The sequence below is a fragment of the Triturus cristatus genome, chromosome 4_2, assembly GCF_964204655.1.
Source record: "Triturus cristatus chromosome 4_2, aTriCri1.1, whole genome shotgun sequence".
In the NCBI taxonomy this organism is placed as follows: Eukaryota; Metazoa; Chordata; class Amphibia; order Caudata; family Salamandridae; genus Triturus; species Triturus cristatus.
In genome coordinates this window covers 305,767,106-305,787,525 of record NC_140586.1, presented here as the reverse complement: position 1 = coordinate 305,787,525, position 20,420 = coordinate 305,767,106, and the positions used below count along the sequence as shown (strand labels likewise).

The window sequence follows — 20,420 nt, the reverse complement described above, 5'->3', positions numbered from 1 at the left end:
GAGATCTTGTCTTAGTGCTAGCCCTGAAATGCAACCCTGGACTAATGTATGATGTGTGGCTTAAACATATTTAAAAAAAATAATGCAACAGGTAATGCACTTAACTATAATTTGTTTTGCAAAGACATATGCTGCACACAATTACTCTTGACTGCTTTCAGAAACAATTTGCACAATCATTTCCTTTCCAACTTTGTCACAAAGAGTAATGGGAAACAGGTCCACTACTGACGCGCACACACTTTTGCAATCCAATCAAATCACAGACTCCCAAGCACAGCAAAAGCCCATCACTCAACATAATTAACAATGTAATTACCAAAGGCCATATCAGTGGAATGGATCCAAGTAAAGACTGGCACACTCAACTGAGCCAATAGCTAGAGGGCTGACTCATTCCCCACGCCCTATTTATGTTTTCCTGTGGGCTGAGCCAGCATTTCATTGACATTACAACAATCCAATAGTTACAGAACGCTGCACTAAACCCCCGATTGTGTGCAATATGATGCATTTTATGGTAAATCAGATTGGCAAGTAGCTACAACTGTCCCCAAGTTGGATAAACATAAATAAACATAAAATTAGGAACTTACAAATGTCTTGTAACACTTCAGAAATAGCCACATCGAGAACAAACTCTGCTTTTTAGGTCTTGCTCAACATATACACATAGAGGTGACTTTGGATCCACCCAGACTGGCATTACCCGCTCACCAGCTGCTGTTGGATCAACCCAACTTCCGGCAAGTGCTTCAACTGGAATGGTAAGGGACTATTTTGTATCTGAAAAGCACACTTAATTATGTCATTTTCAATTCTTTATCTCCTATATGCATCATACAAAGAAAACTTCAACGTGATAAAGAGCATTTGCTTATGCCATGTACGTAAACAGCCTTGTTAATGGCAGTGTTCACATGTGTTGGCAAATTAAAGCCAGACCTATTGGCTTTGTCATGGCTTGTTATTAATGTGGCTGCTTTACTTCATCTGAAGGAGGGTCAATCTTAGCTTTGGGTATACATTGAGCATGCCAGGTTCACTCGTCAGGAGAAGCGCTTCTCTGAGAGCTAACTTCCACATGTGAAATGTCTGACCAGAAGGACGGGTGACTGAAGGATGGGACGGTGAAAGAAGTGATTGCTCAGGAGAGGCTCATCAACAAATGAGTGCACCTCACAAGGAGCAAGCTGAAAATAAGGAATGAGGTACACTCAAGCAGGCTTTCCTCAGGGAAAGAGATACATCAGTGAAGGACTTCAACAGGAAGAGACACACACACAAGAGCGAGAGAGGTTAAAGGACAAATAAATCCAAGCAGATGTCAGTGATGGAGAATTGAATCTGAGCAAGAATCCCCAGAGAGTAGGAGCTCCTGAAGGAGAGGTGAATAAAAGCAAGTGCCCCTGAGTAGAAGTCCCAAAGGGATATGTACATTTATACAGGATGAGCCAGTCAACGTGGAAGTCCCTGACAGAGAGGTACACCAGAGAAGAAGAGTAAGAGGCGCATCAGAGTAGGTGGTACTGAGGGAAAGACTAAGAAGAAGTCCCATAAGAAGAAGTATATCCAATCAGGACTTCATTAGAGGAAGGTACACCGCAGAGGGTGAGGTATAGTAGAATAAGCAACTGATGATAAAAAACTACATCCATGCAGGTGTCCCAAAAAGCATATACTGAACTCGCAGCTTTCATCAAGACCTATTCCAAAGCAAAAGGGGCATTCAGCGAAAATAACCCCTGGGCACAGAAAGACATCAGTACTTATACCAGACACTACACCAAATGCCTTTTGTTCCATGGGTGAGTGTGCCATTGAGTCATCACCAGTAAATACTAAATGCAGTGCAAACTCCACTCGCACCAGTCCCTAAGCCTCCTACATAGCTCACACCTATAGCACACGTAGAGAGACACAGAGCCAACTTCCAATTCTCCTCATACCAAGAGCCTAGTGTATCCTCGCCCTCAGAAAACACTCAGGCCATCTCCTGTCCACCTTTAGGTGACCTACTTTACAACATTTGGCATCCACACATTCAGCAAGCAGAAGCAGTACTTTCTACAACAATGGAGATGGTTATTTAATAAAAAATAATAGTACTTTGTTGATTAATAAAAATCATTACAAACAGTGAATATAAAATACATTAAATTATGCATGGGACATACTTGTATCAATTTGGTCAATCAAATATATCTTCCAGCAACAAAAACACACGGTACATTGCAAAGTGTAAAATAATATCTGAGATACATTATATTTCAATTCTGTGGTCACACCATGTTGTAACAACATTTTTGAGCATTATTTGAATCTTTCATAAAACCATCAATACTATAATTCAATTTTTTGTTTGAAACCCTCGGTTAAAGTGCCATTACTAAAGTGCCTTTATATGTAATCATTGCAAAAATGCCAACCTTCTCAAGATTGACATTCTTTTTCTAGAATTAAAATCGGATGGTTCACACGGATCACAAAAGACAACGCTACATTATAAATAAAAATAATAAAAACTTCTTAGGGGAACTGCCTACACTACCCCTTTTTTTAAATTCATTGATTAAAGTGCCATAGTTAAAGTGCCGTAGTTAAAGTGTCGTTGTTAAAGTGCCACTGTGCATTTCCTTTCAAAGAAGCCTTTCTTGCATCAAACAACATTCTATATAATTAATTTAAAAGGGTAAGCTCCTCCTCACAAAAGAACCTACACTGAACAAACAAGTAATTAATGATCAAGATTATACCCAATTACTGCAGGCAATTAAAACCTTGTAAGATTTCAATTTCTGAACCATGCGTGCAACTTCAAGATCAAATTATGGAGATACAGTTGACAATCAGCATCTTTTGGACTGACAGCATCATTGAAAAAAACGATTATTGGTCATCACAAACTACCCCTAAGATCGGGTGACACACTCTTATTATTGAATAGTTGTGCAGCAAGTCCAGCAATCAAATCACAGGGCTCCCACTTCCCTGCAAATCAGAGGGTGAACGGAGCTAGCAGTACAACTCCATGAGCATGGGAGTCTGCACAACTATACCCACATTTGTCTTTGATAGATAGCCTCAGCAAAGGCACATGTGAGCCCAAGCCAAGTTCAACCAGCCCAATATGGCAAGGACTGATGGGCAAGAAGGCTCACTAGAAAATAGAAGAAACCTGTCCAAGCTCGGGGTTAAAAGAGAACTAAGTCTTCTCTTCAAACATTAGCTGCAGATCTTCTCTGTTGCCAAGATTCCCACACCTTAGGACATTTGTCTTTGCTTCAGTCTTTTCATAAGAGGTTAGAAGAAGAAAAAGTTATTTACTTGTAACCACAGTTCTCCAGATTTCATATCTTTCAAAGATTCTCATGGTCTCAGACAGGTTTTCTTGTGTATTATTCTTGCTCAGAGTCCAGGAATTTCCATACAAACTCACTCCAAACGATGGCTCTCTGATCTACAAGTGATCTACTGTGATAAGATGACAAGTGATCCTTAGGCTATCAGTCAAAAGAAGCAGAAAAATCTATCGTCATGTACCTTTCCAACATTAAAGGCGGTGGCGATGGACCTGGATGTATCATGTTGAAATCGTGATGCCAATGTTTGATCTTGATGAAAGGGTGACAACTGGTCCTTGTGACATCTCCATTCACAGAGTAAAAGGCTGACAATGTCCCTGCTCAGCATTTTCTCTACAAGAGCAAAGCTTTCACCACTGGCTTAAATTTAAGTACAATATATTAGGATGCCTTCAAGCCACACACATATCAGGCCGTAGATATGTTGATGAAAGATTTACAACCAATATGCACAATATCGAACTAGACTTATTTTCACCATATATGTCTAGAGAAAAGACTAAAATCCGGCTCCCGTTTCACCCCTTTTGCTGAGATAACATAATACATTTATCTGAGCGTATTTTGTCACAATCAAGTCACACACAGAATACACATATGGTGCCACAGACCGTAGCTCTGAGTAAATTAGATGCAGTGTGAGACCAGCCAGGTGGTTTAATCAGCTCAAAGTGTGGCATCTGCGTTCTTTCCTTGGAGCCGAGAATGTGTAATGAGGATAAAACAGCTAAGTTAGCTCTTTCTCTGCCACACTGTGCAGCAACCAGAAGCATCCTATGGAAGACAGGCCAGAAGGGATGATCATGATGCCGAGGGTACGAGCCATGCCAGAGTGAGAGGTGCAAACAGGAACGGTCCACTGGTGGTGAGGCATTTGTGATGCAAGGAACCCGAGGCCCTCTGAACCTGGTGTCTTATCTCTTGTTAGTGATTCAAAACTATAAAGAGCTACAATTACTACTTCCAGCAGCCCCAGAACCTACCAGCAATTGAATCTCTTCTGGCATAGGCAGCCGGTATGCGAGCCAGACACTGCATCCAACCAGAATTGGTGCACAACTCTTGACCGGATGTAGAATTACATGTATTGCCTTCCAACTGGAGAGCTCTCGTCCTGTGTAATACAAAACCAATCAGTCTAACACAGAAACCGGACACTGCTCAGCAGTGTTCCCTTGGCATCTTATCTAGACACATGGTTCAAGAGGGAACCCCTGACAGCATTTCAGACTACACAAGTTACTGCTATTTAGAAATATAGTGGTGAACAAATAGGCACTTTTTCATAAGATCTGCAGAATACTGTTAACATGCATATGTAATCAGTGTCCGAATATATTTTGTCTGCTCCAATAAGATGCTTGTTTAGATACACGTTGTTCAGCCGCTTCAGTCCTGTTCATCAAGAGCACACTATTGGAGTAGATTTCAATAAACCATATTCAAGATGGCACATGTACACCAGAAGGAGATGCAAACGCCCCGCGGCCTGTAATGTAACTCTGTCAAGTACTTATAGTGATCTAGGTATGCATTTTCACTTTTAGCTCATTTAAATTATAGTGGCCTTCCACTTAAATACATATTCTTCTAGACTTAATTGTAATATTTTGTTTCACAGCATTGTCAACATTGTTGTATAAAGCAGAATCTTCCCTTGACAAAGGATTTTAAGGTTTGAAATGCACTGGGGAATATAAACAGTCAACATGAATAATGAAAAAAGAAGAAACTCAGGATTTGAAAAAGGAAACCATAAAACGAATTACAAAGTTTCACACGAACGGTGCACACTTAAGGTATTACTGTTCTAGGTGTTTTTTTCAAACTAAAATTACGATATTTAAAGAAACTTTATTGGAATGGGGTTTTGGAAGAGCAATCTACTCACTAAAAGAGTACTTTAAGTGCAAGCTAATATTAGTATTAGAGTAAATATCATAAGACTATTCGCCTGAATATGGGAGTGCATGAGGGGACTCCTTTCACAAAGATGATAGCTTGCATAGATCAGCCAACACCCCTGTCTGTCTGTAGGGTTATATTGGATGCAGTGAGAAGGTGAGTTTGCTGTTAACACTATGGTGCCCTGAACCAGGTGCAGAACAACAGACATACTCAACTTGCCACATTGAAATGGAAACCAGGGCAAGGCAAAGAAAACAACGGACATGCTGAACTCCCAAGACTAAGATGGCAGCCACATTGAAGCAAACAATGGCTGACATAATACACAACTTCCCATGCTAAGAAGGCGCCCATGACCAGATGAACAGCAGCAGACATGCTAAAATCAAGGTAAATAACAGTGGGCGTGCTCAATTGCCCCTATCAAGGTACAGCACAGAAATCACAAGGGAAATAGCTAAATCTGGTGCCTTTAAAAGCTGCTTGCAAGCACTAAGTATTTCCATAAATCAGTAGTAATGTTACTAAACTTGGGAGCACTATCTCAGACATGTTTTCTATTCAAATCTCTTTGCCTTAGTCTCTTACGACTGTTAGGGTTCTAACTTAAACATACAATGCAAAAAGAAAACTCCACAGAACATAAACGTGTGATAGATTTAGAATTTAAGCGAGACCGGTTTAAGGAACAGGAAGGATAAAGTACTTCAGGACTAAGGTTCCAACAAAAACATACAAAATGTATTTGAAATAGTAGCTGAAAGCTGGTAACTTGCACTAGTGAAAAATGGGCAAACGATTCACACAGAGATGTACGACTGCCATGGGGTTCAGCAATACTGCTGAAAACAAATCAAAATGGCGACGGTGGGCTGGAACCCAACAGAAAAAGGCTCACACGAGGTTCATCTGCACTTCGGGTAGGGGCAGAGTTACTCGATAGAGATGCCTGGTATGGACATTTTTCACAAGGCAAATCCTTGTTGGGGAGCGAGGGGGGAGAAAAAGAAAATCCGCCCACCCTGCACTCTATGCAGCCTCTCCCTGTTCCTACCTTTTTGCGCTATGTACTGGTGCGCCTCCTGTCCAAGGGAAGTTCTGAGTGAACTCAGCAGCCAAGCACCCCTTATCTGGGATTGTGTTATATAAATGTTCTAAATAAAAACCAGGCTCTGTGTCACCGGGAGGCATTTAAAATCCGGCCTGACAGGTCTTTGGCTTCTGGCAATGAGTAGGTGAAGGCACCGCATCTGTGGACCACGCCTTAAAAGGTAAGTTTGTATCTCTCGAGGCACAGGTGTCGCGGTGAGATTCAGCCTTAAGCCTAGTTTCAAAACTGCAAAAAATTGTGTCCAGTGGTAAATGTCTGTGGGTAAATATGGGCACTTAAATGCCACTGCTGTTAACAGGGGGGGAAATTACAGGAAACAAAATGGGATACAGGAGGCAGACAGGAAGGGGCTGAGCACACTTATTGTATCAAGTAATTCCAGTTCCTGAGGGGTTCCTTCACAGGGCATGTCTTTGCAGTGATCTCATCGAAGGCACTGGGTAGGGCTAGAACGGTTACATGGGAAAGAGGAAAAATCCCTTCTTCCAGTGACCATCTCAGCTATGTTTGACCCCTGTGATGGATAGAGTGACCTATAACGCTCTAAGCTGAACCCTGCAATGAGAACCCGCACTGGAGATCTATCAGTTTCCTGGATCAGACAGGACCATGGAAGAGATCCCGTAATCCCACTTGGATCAAGAAAGCATGTATGGTTTGTTGTGGAGTGTCATTGCCATGGGGAAGTAATTGGAAACATTGGAGACAACTGCCTAAGACGTAGGTATGGATTACAGCAGTTCCAAAATGACTCTTATGTTTTAAAAATACACACATGTATCGTTTTGGGTGATCAGTTGCAAAAAACCTCTTCAAAATGGCAGCGTGCCACAACCTGCAAGGAGTTCTATGCTGTCCACTTTCCTCTTTTCTCCTACTGTATAATGTGCTGGGAGCGAGGAATGCACTTACTACAGTGGTGTGTGCGGGTACTTTGCTCTAGGCACTGAAGTGATCTGGAGGTGCTATTAGAAAGTGGAGATACGCCTGTTACCAAGAAACTTCCCTGCAGGTTGAAACAGATTCTTTCCTCGACTTCCACCTTTCCTCCGCAGTCATGCTCTCTGCAGTCATGCTCTCCCTTTCCTTCAATCTCGCCTCAGCATTACTAGTTCCATTTCTTTCTTCCCCCTCTCCCCTCTGTATCCTCTCCATCCTTTGTTTGCCCTTACTCCTCCTGCTCAGCCTTTCTCTCAGCTGCTCCACCCCGGGTCATCAGTACCCTCTCTAGTCTTTCTTTCCATTCTTCCTCATCAATTCCAGGTTATCCTTTTTGTGTTTTGAATGTGCCTGAGCCATCAATCGAGAAGACCAAAGCAAACGATACTCGCATGATCCATTCAAGTAACTGCAAAGGTGAAAGCCAAGTGGATTTTTCTGAAGAAGGTCAACGTGGGAAACATTCTTCTCAGCAGCGTCAGATGCAAAAGGCCAGTATGAGTAACACTGCAGCTCTGTGGTAAAGAGTCGGTAAGAAATCGATATAAATTAGCATTTTTCCCTAGATATACATAAGGTGGACAATGTAGAACACAGAGCTAGGTCCTTAGTAAGATAGCCCATATGTTTAATAGCAGGTAAGACATTGACTTGGTCCTACGATACACAAGGAGTAATTTAAATCTAAACACTATCATATGCAAAATAGTAACATCCCATAATATAGAGCTTGGGGAAATGGATCAGCGGACAAAGATGTGTTAAAAAAACAGTTATACTGATTTTGGAGGACGTTACTGCCGTACCCCAACCCCCATACTCCATCCTTTGCACTAGGATGTCATGATCAGGATTTTCAAGGCTGCCCCTTGTATTACAGCTCTCACTTCACCAGCACCAAATTCAGCACATGTGCTCTTCAAGATGCACACAACTGCTTCTTTCCTCTCCATGGTCCAAAGGTGGTCTGTGAAGACTGCAGGGGGCTGTTTGTTCTAATAAAGGGCTACAGTTGTCAAACTGCTCTCTCGACTGTTTTCCCTGGCTAGGGAAGCAACGAGAGATGTTGATATGTGGCAGGGGGGCTGGATCTGCTTAAGGCATTTTTTAAGTAGGGGATAATATCCGTTTTAGGTAGCTGACCACTGCTTCATTTGCAAAATTGTATGTATCAGCGTCAGGGTGTTTCTCAGGACACCACTGCAGCTTGCACCACCCACTGACCACTGCCAGCATGGTCAAATGTCGGTTCCAACACAGCTACTAATTACAGCACTCCTACAAGTCCAACAATTTTTTTTGTTAGGTTTGTATTTTGATTGTCCAGCCACTGTTCTTTTCTCTTTGAATTGTAATTATTTATAAGTGTAAATATTGTTGATCTCGGGTGAGATCAATATCAATAAATCTATTCCAGGCCACCTAAAGCTATCATAAAGGTCTGGATATGCCGTACTATTCACTTTTAATAATATGTAATTGTTAAACACTCTGTTGAGGAGCCACCTTAACAAAATAGAGAAACACAGCCACCATGTGTTACACTGTCAAACGTCTGGTGTTAATAACTAGTGCTGTGCTCACCACCGTCAAACACCATCTCAAATTAAGCTATGGAAGGGCCCTGAGTTAGAGAGTGATGCAATCAGCATTTGCCTTGGAAGTAGGGGACAAGACTGCCAGGGGCTCGAGTCCTGTGGCTGGACAAGAGTTCAAGTGAGCAATCCGAGGTTCTACTTCAAGGAGTTAATTTTCCAGAGATATGTGTAGCTGGCGGTTTGAAATGGTCTGGCTACAGCTAGGCTGATCGTTCCTGTGAAGCTATAGACCCATTCCAGAGTTTTAAGATCTATTATGCAGTTATATTGCCATTTCTTTCCATTTAATACTTTAAAGGTAGCATTGAAAAGATTCAGGAGAGACAAGATACTGTGACATTAATAGCGTTAAAAAAACTAATTTAGAATTTCAAAGAATTCCATCTGAGGGTGCTCGGAAAGAGCAATCCTACTGCGAATAAATTCATTTTCGATGCCTAAAATGGATTGTTCTGGTATTTTTTCTCCCTCTTCCTCATCAGCAAATCCTGCTTCTCCTTCTTTCCTGTTTCGCTCCCAGTAGTTTGTGCTCGCCCTGCTTCTGCACACTGCTTTCACCCATATCCTCAGCAGTTCCCTTTTGCCCTGCTTGCCCCCATCTCTACAGCAGCCTCTTTCGTCCTCTCCTATTTCCTCAATAGTCCCCCCTGGATTCCCATGTCTCTTGAGATAGCAGCTCCATGTTGCTCTTCTGTCTCCTCTTACCCAACAGTTCCCTGGCGCCCTGCTTCCCACCCCATGCACTCAGCAGTTCCCGTTCACTGTTCCCACCTTTTTCCTCAGCAGTTTAATCTCCTACCTACGCTGTTCTCACCCACCCGCCCAGCAGCTCTTTGGAATTATATCTAAAAAAAAAAAAAATTCTGGTGTGTTATGTGTGCTGCAGCATACACTCGTTTTGGGCACTTCCTAATTGTGCATTCTTCTAAGAAGTGCCCCACTACCCTTAGGACTGGAAAGTTAGGGTGGTGGGCAGCTGTTTAGAGCCAGCGAGGGAGCTCCTCAGGTTGCGTCCCTTGCTCCAAATGGAAGGGGGGTGGGGGGGAAGGGGGACGGACATAAATTAGTCCCTGTTCTCCTTCCTTTTCTGCCAGAGGCCGAGTTCACACTATATGAAACTACCAAAAAATGAACGATTCTGGAATGTGGGCTACTTTTTTTTAGGATGGCCCGGGCCTAATTGTGATCCCAATCCGACACTGCCTTTAGGCCCTCAGCATCTCCCTCTCTCCTCCGTTCTCCTCGTCAGCTCCTGCGCTCTCGGTGCCCTGATGCTCAGCAGCTCATGCTCTCCCAGTGCCTGCGGATCCTCAGCAGCTTCTGCTCTCCTTTAATTAGAAGTTCTCGGTAACTCTAGTTGTCCATGCGCTCGGATTCTCAGCACCACGTCCTCTCCCTTAACTCTGATGCTCAGCAGATTCTGCTCACTCTGTTTATATCCTCAGCAGATCGCCCTCTGATTTCAGCAGCTCCTGCTCCTTCAATGCCCTCTGACACTCAGTAGGTTCTGCTCTTCTGAATTCTTCATTCCAAAAGAGCAGAATCTACTCTATACCCTTATACACCGCAGTTCAGACATGGCCATATGCAAATCAGTCTGACCCTGTGCCTCATGGGAACAGTCCAGCCCGAACTGCCAAGCCATGCCTTCCCTGGACCGGAAACAAGCTTTCTAGGACCGGTTTCTGGCATTTCAGCCGTCTTCAGCCAGGCTTGCTTGAATCCAGTGGCAAAGTGAGCAAGGGACTCACGTCTGAGCATACCCTGCCAACTTATGGCGAACAAAGCGGTTCAAAAGGGGGTGGTGATGGACGGAGCATCAGAACCAATCAAACACTCCCACCCAGTCAACAGATCTGGGTTTAATCCATCACCGTTCTTTAGCCCACTCTGCCACCCCAGTTCAGACATGGCCATATGCAAATCAGTCTGACCCTGTGCCTCATGGGAACAGTCCAGCCCGAACTACCAAGCCAAGTCTTCCCTGGACCGGAAACAAGCTTCCTAGGACCGGTTTCTGGCATTTCAGCCGTCTTCAGCCAGGCTTGCTTGAATCCAGTGGCAAAGTGAGCAAGGGACTCACGTCTGAGCATACCCTGCCAACTTATGGCGAACAAAGCAAAACCAAAGGAAATGATGGACGGAGTGTTGAACATTGCAAGCACTCACCCCCAGTCAACTGATCTGGATTTAATCCATCACCGTTCTTTAGCCCACTCTGCCACCCCAGTTCAGACATGGCCATATGCAAATCAGTCTGACCTTGTGCCTCATGGGAACAGTCCAGCCCGAACTGCCAAGCCATGCCTTCCCTGGACCAGAAACAAGCTTCCTAGGACCGGTTTCTGGCATTTCAGCCGTCTTCAGCCAGGCTTGCTTGAATCCAGTGGCAAAGTGAGCAAGGGACTCACGTCTGAGCATACCCTGCCAACTTATGGCGAACAAAGCAGTACAAAAGGGGGTGGTGATGGACGGAGCATCAGAACCAATCAAACACTCACACCCAGTCAACAGATCTGGGTTTGATCCATCACCATTTTTTAGCCCACTCTGCCACCCCAGTTCAGACATGGCCATATGCAAATCAGTCTGACCCTGTGCCTCATGGGAACAGTCCAGCCCGAACTGCCAAGCCATGCCTTCCCTGGACCAGAAACAAGCTTCCTAGGACCGGTTTCTGGCATTTCAGCCGTCTTCAGCCAGGCTTGCTTGAATCCAGTGGCAAAGTGAGCAAGGGACTCACGTCTGAGCATACCCTGCCAACTTATGGCGAACAAAGCAGTACAAAAGGGGGTGGTGATGGACGGAGCATCAGAACCAATCAAACACTCACACCCAGTCAACAGATCTGGGTTTGATCCATCACCATTTTTTAGCCCACTCTGCCACCCCAGTTCAGACATGGCCATATGCAAATCAGTCTGACCCTGTGCCTCATGGGAACAGTCCAGCCCGAACTACCAAGCCAGAGGTTGCCATTGGCAGCAGCAGCCACCCCTGGCTTGTGTCTTGTGACACCAGGTACTGCTATCACCACCTCTGTCATCAAGAGGTGGCAGAACCAGTGTCAACAACACACTGTAAACCTTGGCCTGTTGAGCACTGGTCATTATTTGCAGCTTCCGTAGGGCCCAGGGATATTAGGATTTCAGTTTTGTAAAATAAGTAAATTCAGAAAAGCAACGCGCACTCGTCTTTATAAAGTGAAATTAAAAAAAAACACTTTTTTAAACAGCTTGTCAGTTTCATTATTGGCATTATATGAAAAAGTGGTCTGTTTAAATAAAGCCTTCACACCGCTGTTTAGCACAAGTGGCAGTGTCTTACAAGGGATCCTACAGCAAAGGGGAGATAATAACCACTGCTCTTAGATCTCTTTTTTGTGCATCTTTCTCAGATTTATCATAACATTTTCCATTTTGGCACACACTAGGGAAACCATTACATTGAGAGTTTTTAAGGTGTAAATAATCTCAGTTCCAATGGCTGTTCTGTGTTTTGCGACACTCTATCCCCCACTATTCACAAACACGTTTTTCATGCAGTAAATACAGAAATGCATGAGCGTAGCTTCAGAAGGGGTGTTTGGCGTATTACACCCCCCCTAACAAATGTATTTGTTAAATAGTTGGGAACAGGTGTTTTTATTCAGTTATGGTGACGTGTCTGTCGAATTTCCCCTAGGAGGTTTACATGCATACACAGACTAAAACACATGCACACACAGAACTCTCTCTCCTCTCTGTTTTGAAGTTCTTAATAAAATGTTGGTTATTTTATTAAATATTTAGTTTTAGGTACCGCTAACAATCCGCACTACTCTCACTTTTTGAGCCCCTCTCGTGCCCTGCTTCTCAAATAAAGTAAATTAACAAGATATGCCAGCGTGATTGTTGGGATATCTGAAGCTCACACCCCCGATCTTACTGCCCAAGCTACACCCCAGCAGAAATGTAAACCGCTTGCATATTATGCCAACATCCTAGTTAAAACATAGGTGGTACCTAAAAATAGACATTTGAGATACAAACTGTTGTCTTATTATATTAATTGCACAACTGTGGGGTTATTAACCAGTGACGTCTCTTTTGAATTTATCATCAGGGTGAAAACTATGTGATATCACTTCCTGGGAAGATTCAGGAGCCTAGGTTCTTCTATGATGTCACTTCCTGTGCGGTCATCGAGATCAAAAGGATGTGTAATGTCACTTCTGCTAGCCCTGGCACTTTGATGAATCAGTATGATCTTGTCGACGGCAACTTGTGACTTCCAGTGCTCACAATTAGGCACACTTTCACACAACCATCACAACATCCAATCGCTTGGGAGGCAGCATGTCGCTCCAATCTACTCACCCTAGATAGTAACAACGCTTTAGTTATACTACTACAACATGCTACAGTACACTACTACTCTACCAGACACTGCAAAACAACCCACATGCTGCGACTGGCGCAGCTACCACCCAGGAACCAGAAACGTACACACTGCACAGCGCTAGCCAGCACATACAGTGACCATCCACCCACTCCTCGGAGCCACAAACACTGCACACAAAGCAACAGTACCCAACCAGTGGTCGAAGTGGGGGAAAAAAAAGTAGGGGAACTGTGGGCGGAGAATCAGAGGGCAGGATTAACCTGAGGATTGGATCAGTGGGCGGAGTTAGAGGTGTGGCCAGGATTGGCAAAACATCCCAATCTTTAGTATTTGTTTGGCATTTCACTGACCAGTTACAGCTTATTACGTTATGTAATTCAGCCAATGGATACACATGATTATTTAACGATTAATATGAGTTATTGACATTAAAATAAATTCACAAAGTGGGATATGTTTCTAATCACAGAATGTTCCAAATATGCTTAAAAGTGGAAGCACAAGCCATTTGTTCCTGAGCCATGGATTTTCTGTCGTCAGCAATATACACAGAGACAATCAATTTTACGTCTGTAAATCACTGTATGGGAAATATTACATAAGACAAAAGGACTACAAGGTGTAGGAGTCACATGAAAACCATATTAGTAGGCAGTATAGTTTAATAGTGATTGATCTGGAGAAACACAAACTCAGAATTTAAAACTTAATACCATGATTGGGGGTTCACTTTAATAATCATTATTGATTTCTATCTAAATGAACACTTTTTGCAACATTTGGATAATCAAAGGCTTAGGGAAAAAACCCATGCAGCTCTAGTTTATACCTTGCAGTTTGTATGCAGCTCTAAGATGAAAGTTAATAGCTCACTGTTCTTTGTTAGGATTTTAACTTATAAATTGCAAGTAGCAAAAGGATCTCACTGACAAAAGCAATGACCCACTGACCTATTTACAATATGTGCACTTTGTGATGTGTTCTTAGCAGCAGGCACATTAACCCTATATTTCCATGAGTCAAATCTTCCACTAGACAAAACTCCGATCTCGCTCTAGGAAGACGTTTATTCACCGGAGTTATCATGATATTTTTATTATTGCCGAAAATTGCTGTAGGCCAGGAAGGAGGCAGCAAGTGCTTTTAAACCCATAATATACAACGCCCCTACTCAAAGTCAGCACCCGTTGCGGTCACACCGGTCGCACTGCCCTAGAGCCAGCTCTTCTCAGGGGTCCTGGGACCTCAGTGACAGTCACTGTTGCTCTAGGGTCCGCTACTTCGTAGGCCTGCCTGCAAGACTGGAGGTGAACTTCAGCATAGATTGTGGTGGGCAAGCCTTCAAGGTGAACCCACACTTGCCACTGCTAGGGTCCACCTGCTGGTGTTAAGACACCAGGGCTTTTCCGGATTTGCAGGGCCTTCTAAGGTCTAGCATGGGAATGTGCTCCCTCAGGAGAATGGTCTGGGGGACTGGTCATAAAGGCTGAACCTGGTTCCCCAGTTCTAAATTCAGCAGCTCTGCCCCAGTGCTACATCCGCTCCCTCACTGAGCACCATACTGCCCCACTGAGAGAAATTCACACTGCCTTCAACTATAACCCAATTTGACCTGCTATAAACAACTGGATGCGACTCAAACCAAATTACGCACTAGGCAAGAGCAATATGCTGCCTAAAGGAAAAAGTTACAACATCCTGGAAAAAGCAAACACTCATAGGGAATGAAAGAATAAATAACGCCTGTGAAATGTAAGCAGAAACAACATGGTGAACTTAACGCTTTTACACTCACTATTCAGAAATCATTGAGTGCTTGTGCCTAAAAACTACAGGGCCCAGAAAGGATACATTTCAATGTCCACTGCTTATATGCTTACAAAACGTAAGCAGTATGGTTTAAAAAGACCACATTTGTGAACACAAAGCCGCCGTACACATTTTGTTTTCCAATCCACCCATCAACCAGGTATTGCAGCACCTCCAGGTTTGGCGCACTTCCCCACCGGGGAAAAACAGCGCTTCACTGGCAAACTCAGTAAAGTGACGCTAATGTTTTTGGGGTTTGAATAAAACCGATTTGGCCACTTTAAGAACACTCCGTCTTGCTTTATTTAGTTATTGATTTTTCATATTTTTAACCTTTTATTTCCGTGGCTGCACTTTGGAATAGAAAAATGGCAAAACGGCATTTCCAGCAAAAGTGTTTTTCTTTCTTGCATCCATTTCACAGGGGAACAAATGAACAACAGGAAGAAAGAGAGGGTGAGAACCATTTCTTTTTCTTGAGTCACGGTTTTCGTTAAATGAGGAGGATCTAGACAGAGAGGGAAAAAGAGTAAGAAAGAAAGGGGAGGGAGGGGGGGGGGCAGCTGCCAGCGGTAGAGCAGAAGTGGACACCTTTCTGGGCAGGAAGCAAAGAAGGACGGTGACCTTTTCCTTCTCTGCTCCCGGCCCGTCCCCCAACAGCCACGAATGCCGAGCCTTCTCTGCAGGCCTTGATTGTTTCTTATGTCCACTGACGCATGTTCAAAATAAAAAAAAAAGGAGGGGAACGGAATCTATAGAATTAAAGAAGTAGGGGCACCCGTGCCCTGCCGTTCCCGCCCACTTCGACCACTGTACCCAACAATAAAATATTCCAATTTCAGACGCCCCGGAGCTCCAACAAAAACATCGGTGTGATCAGGGCTTTAAGTGCGCCGGTCTTCAGCACCATCACTTCTAAAAAAGCAGGTGCTGAGACGGGTCTCTATCGGACTCTCCCTTTTTGCCCTCACCATCAGGGTGGAAAACAAATCTCAACTCTGCAGCAGTGCCACCCTTCACTGGCTCTAATGTAATTTCAAAGAGACTCGTTGTAATACTTCCACAGTCTCATCCTTTCAGAACGGACGCATTTTAAAATTTTATTATAAACAACTCAGCCACAGTTGTTATTCATCTTGTGCAACTAACAACCATTGACAAAGCCAATAGTGCTGGCTTGTTATGGGTGTGATGTTACTTGTTGTATTATATATCTGGATGCAATGACAGAAGCAGCAAAATATCAGTCGGGCAGCACACTATGGCAAGTACAGATGTTTAGCTAACGTGTTTTAAAGCCACGCCCTTAATTACACTGCCCACGCCCCTTTGTGGGTTTTTCTTCCCACTTAAAGTCCTGGGTGAGACAGCATAAAAAGAGTAGGAATTGAAGCACCTTCATAAGGAGCAGCAAAGTCCGCACAAGTGCACCGCACAAACACACATGAGCTAACAGAGAACACGAACATGAACGTTGCACCACAGAAACGATCAGGCAGAGCTCGGTCGTGGTATGCCGGTGGTTGCTCGGTGAGCTCCTGGACTGTAGGACAGAGCTGCCGACCTATGAGCACAACAGACGGGCCTCTCGGAAGGGTCCTTCAGATACCGACCTGCTCAATTATTCTCCGCGTCTTTACTCAGTTCAACTTGACGCCAAGAAAACGAGTACCGTTGGCGTTGACCGAATGGCTGACTCCACTTGTAAAGCGCGCAGTACCCCACTGGGCCTCTTGGCACTAGCATTTCAAAACAGCCCGTGGTGTTTGGCTAGGTGTGACACCTGCGCCAAGCAGCACAAACGGAATGTGAGCGATTTACAAGTGCGATTAGTCAAAGGTGCTAATTTTCTTGGCTTGATGCTAAGGCGCCTTGACGAGTGACCGATTTCGCCCCAGCCCCAATGGCGATGTATAGGCATTTGTAAGTAAGGCCAGTGAGGACATTTCCTCGTGGACCAGTGAGCCTCTTTTACACCACCCTCACGCTGCTTTAAGTGCAGAGAGTGCGTAGTACTCGGTTCTCCGGGCGTCTGCACGGTGCCAGGCTTCACCAAGGTGTCTCGGGTTCGTAAAAGGGGTTATAACGCAAGGCACCCAAAGATACAGAAGGGACATGAAGGTAACTTACTGGTCAAGGACAAATGCGCTCGTAGGGTAACCAAGCTACCCTCAGATCACAGCTAAAAATCCAAAGTGCACGTGGCACTAAGAGGCAACAAGACGCCTTCAAGGCTGACAAATATGCCTTCAGAAGGCAATCGTGACAAAAGGCATCAATATGTCAGACATGCCAATGGACCCGATTCAGGCGGGAGACTCCCGATTTCCAAGCAACCCGTGGCTTTCTTTTAACTATCTCTCGCCTGAAATTACATCTTGTTCAATAGAAGTCAATGGGGAAATTACATTCTCCCTATTTCTATTTCAAAATCTCCCACTTCCCTGTCCTAAAATGTTGGCATGTCTGTGATGTTATCACGATGCCTCGGCAGAATAGATACTCTGCTAAGGTGCCTCGGGACAAGGAACAATTGAAGATCCCACAGCGTGCCTCGCAGGATCTGAGGAGATCCCAGCACGCAGTGGGGTCCCAATGAGACCCCACAATGCAACAGGGACCCTCGTGGCTCAGCGGGGACCCCGAGGTCGCTCGAGATGCAGAAACCACGTCAAAACGTGCCCAAGGATGCACCTGAAAGCCGCTGACCCCGCAGGCGCGTACGGTCAGACACATGGTGGGACGGGTATAAGTCCATCACTCTTCTCACCTGGAACGTGCATGGCGGGACCTGGTCGCCCCGCTCCCCAGGCTGCGGCCTTCCCGCTCCCCAGCAGCCGCTGTCAGTGCACAGAGGCCCTCTCCGCCGTCGAGGAGGCAGCTCACGCGACGGAATGCAGCAAAGCCGGCACCGGGAGCCAGGCCAACCCAGGACGCAAGCCAACCAGGGGCTGCCAGGAAGGGCGGGTGTCTCAACAATAGGGCCCAGGGCGGCACATCCACCGAAGGAGAGGGGCTGAGGACTGCAGACGCCTGGGGGGCGAGGGGAGGTCAGCGTGCACCGACAGAGCAAGCAAAACACACATACTGCTCATCACAGGCTGACGCATGGGCCAGGGGCAGCCTGTGCACAGAGGCAGGTGGCACACGCACTAAACAGCCAACCCTCTTCGCCACCTTGGGGTCACAGGGAGGTCCACCGCGCGCCACGCCAACACAAAACCCCATTCAACCGCGCGGCCTGGGCCAGCCTCCCATGAGACGGGGCTCAGCAGCAAGCAATGCCAACCAGCGCGGTGCATCTCACGCGTAGAAGTAGAAATAATGACAGCATTCACACAGCGCGCACTACATACTGGCTTGTCCCAGAGTCCTCCAGTTACCTACACCACAAGGATGAGAGAGCGAACCTGCCCTGCATCGAGTCAAACCTGGGACCTGTGTGGGTGTACAAAACTGATATTGCCACTGGTAACATACTGGTTACACACACCGCAGGCACCCCTCCGCTGAGCTAAGATTGGAACGAAAGTCCAGCGAGGCGGGTCCGAGAGAAAGGGCAGTGGCCAAGGCAGGGCAGTTTTTTTTTTAAAAAACACGTGATACATTGGGGGGACCACCTAAAATGTGGTAAGTTCTGGGTGAAGGAAGGGTACCAGAAGCAATGATGGTCACCAGTAATGAAAAGTGCAAACAACAACCACATTCTGGATCACCATGTATTTATTTAACCCCTTGTGTGCCCCGCCCTTTCCCCGCCCTGTGCCGGGCGTTGAATTAGCGGGCGGGGTTCATGACGAGATAGTCTCGTCATGGGCACAGCGCAACCGCGGCCCATGACGAGACCATCTCGTCATGGGCACTCAAGAGGTTAAAGACAGGCCGGAAATTAAGGGCCAAATTTACAAAATTTGGCTCAACTTGCTGCAAAGCATCAAATGTCGAGATCCGGCATGTAACATAATTACTCAAATATGGCGCATTCCTGCTCTCTACGCTGGCGCACTTGTGCCAAACAATTCACAGGAATATTGTCTAAACTTATAGATGGCAAATATAACGTTTAGAATTTAATTATTCACAGCGACCACAGTCAAGGGCAGAGTTAAGTACTTAATAACGTTGAATATAACTTCAAGGAACTCCGGGGGTTAAACTAACTCGCGCTTCCGATCCGCGACCGTCTCCGGGCTTCTGAGACTGCCTAATGGAGGCGGTCGACGAGCTGGCGTTTTAAGTCGGTAAACAACAGCGTGAGGCATTACGTGGTCGGTGTAGAAGGGAAAGGGAGGAAAGACTCTCCCGGTATATGTATTAAACACTAAAGAATAATCGGGGCGAGGTTGTCGAATATCATCACAACACACATAAATGAATTAAAGCATCGAAAATAATTATATACAAAACATCCTAAAAGGGAATGATTTGAACAACAGAGACACAATAATGACAAAACATTGTTCAACATGAAAATTTCCATTTAGAGACAATAATTGCAAAGGCAATGACAGTTCTCATTTAAAAACAACAATTGCATAGGCATTGACAGACAAAATGATCAAAAGGCATCTCATACGGTTATTAAAAGACGTACCAAAAAGTACACATGGAACTTGACTCAACGATGTCCCACACTAGATCCCTAGTGTACTAAGTGGAGAAGGTATTGACCCACTAACTATTTGCAAACAACTGGGCCTGAATGTACCATACCACAAACCAGATCCCTGGTATATCTAGTGGTTCATTACCTCAATATTAAGGCCAATTTCATGTATTAGTTAGTACAGACACTTGCCTGCTGATCTCCTCAAATTCATTTAAACCCCGGGTAACTGTGTTCAAAGAATGTATCCATTTACACTCCCGTTTGCTAAGTACAATGCTAAAGTCTCCCCCTCTTGGGTTAGGTTTAACCTTTTCAATGACCCACCATCTAAGGCTGTCAGCTGCTTGGTCAAACATAATAAAATGTTCAACCTATGGGGCACCTTGTACCTTACATCGTATACGACTACAGTGCTGCAGAATACGGCATTTGACTCTCTGGATGGTTTGTCCAACATATATAAACCCACAGGGACAGGCGATTGCATAAATAACGCCGCTAGTGTTGCAATTACTGTGTTCGTGTAATGTATATGTTCGGTCATTGTGCGTAAACTCCGTCATCTCTTTCGACATGGGGCAGGCATTACATAAGCCGCACTTATGATGGCCCTTAATGGGAGGGATCCCCCATAGAGTGGTCTGCCCAGGGGTCCTTGGTGTGTGTAATAGAGATTTCACCACAGTATCCCTGATATT

The 20,420-nt window shown here is 44.9% G+C and overlaps 1 protein-coding gene across 5 annotated transcripts in view; it reads right to left on the bottom strand.

Moving 5' to 3' along the window:
- RASAL2 (RAS protein activator like 2) overlaps positions 1-20,420 on the bottom strand; it is an 891,981-nt gene that overhangs the window by 346,209 nt on the left and 525,352 nt on the right. The window contains exon 1 of one of the 5 annotated variants that reach the window (XM_085601617.1): positions 17,884-17,911. The exons of the other annotated variants lie outside the window; for them this stretch is intronic. Within the exon in view, the coding sequence (XP_085457743.1) occupies positions 17,884-17,896 (13 nt within the window). The 5' untranslated portion in view covers positions 17,897-17,911. Of the gene's footprint in view, positions 1-17,883; positions 17,912-20,420 lie in introns of those variants that run through there. 5 annotated transcript variants of the gene reach the window in all.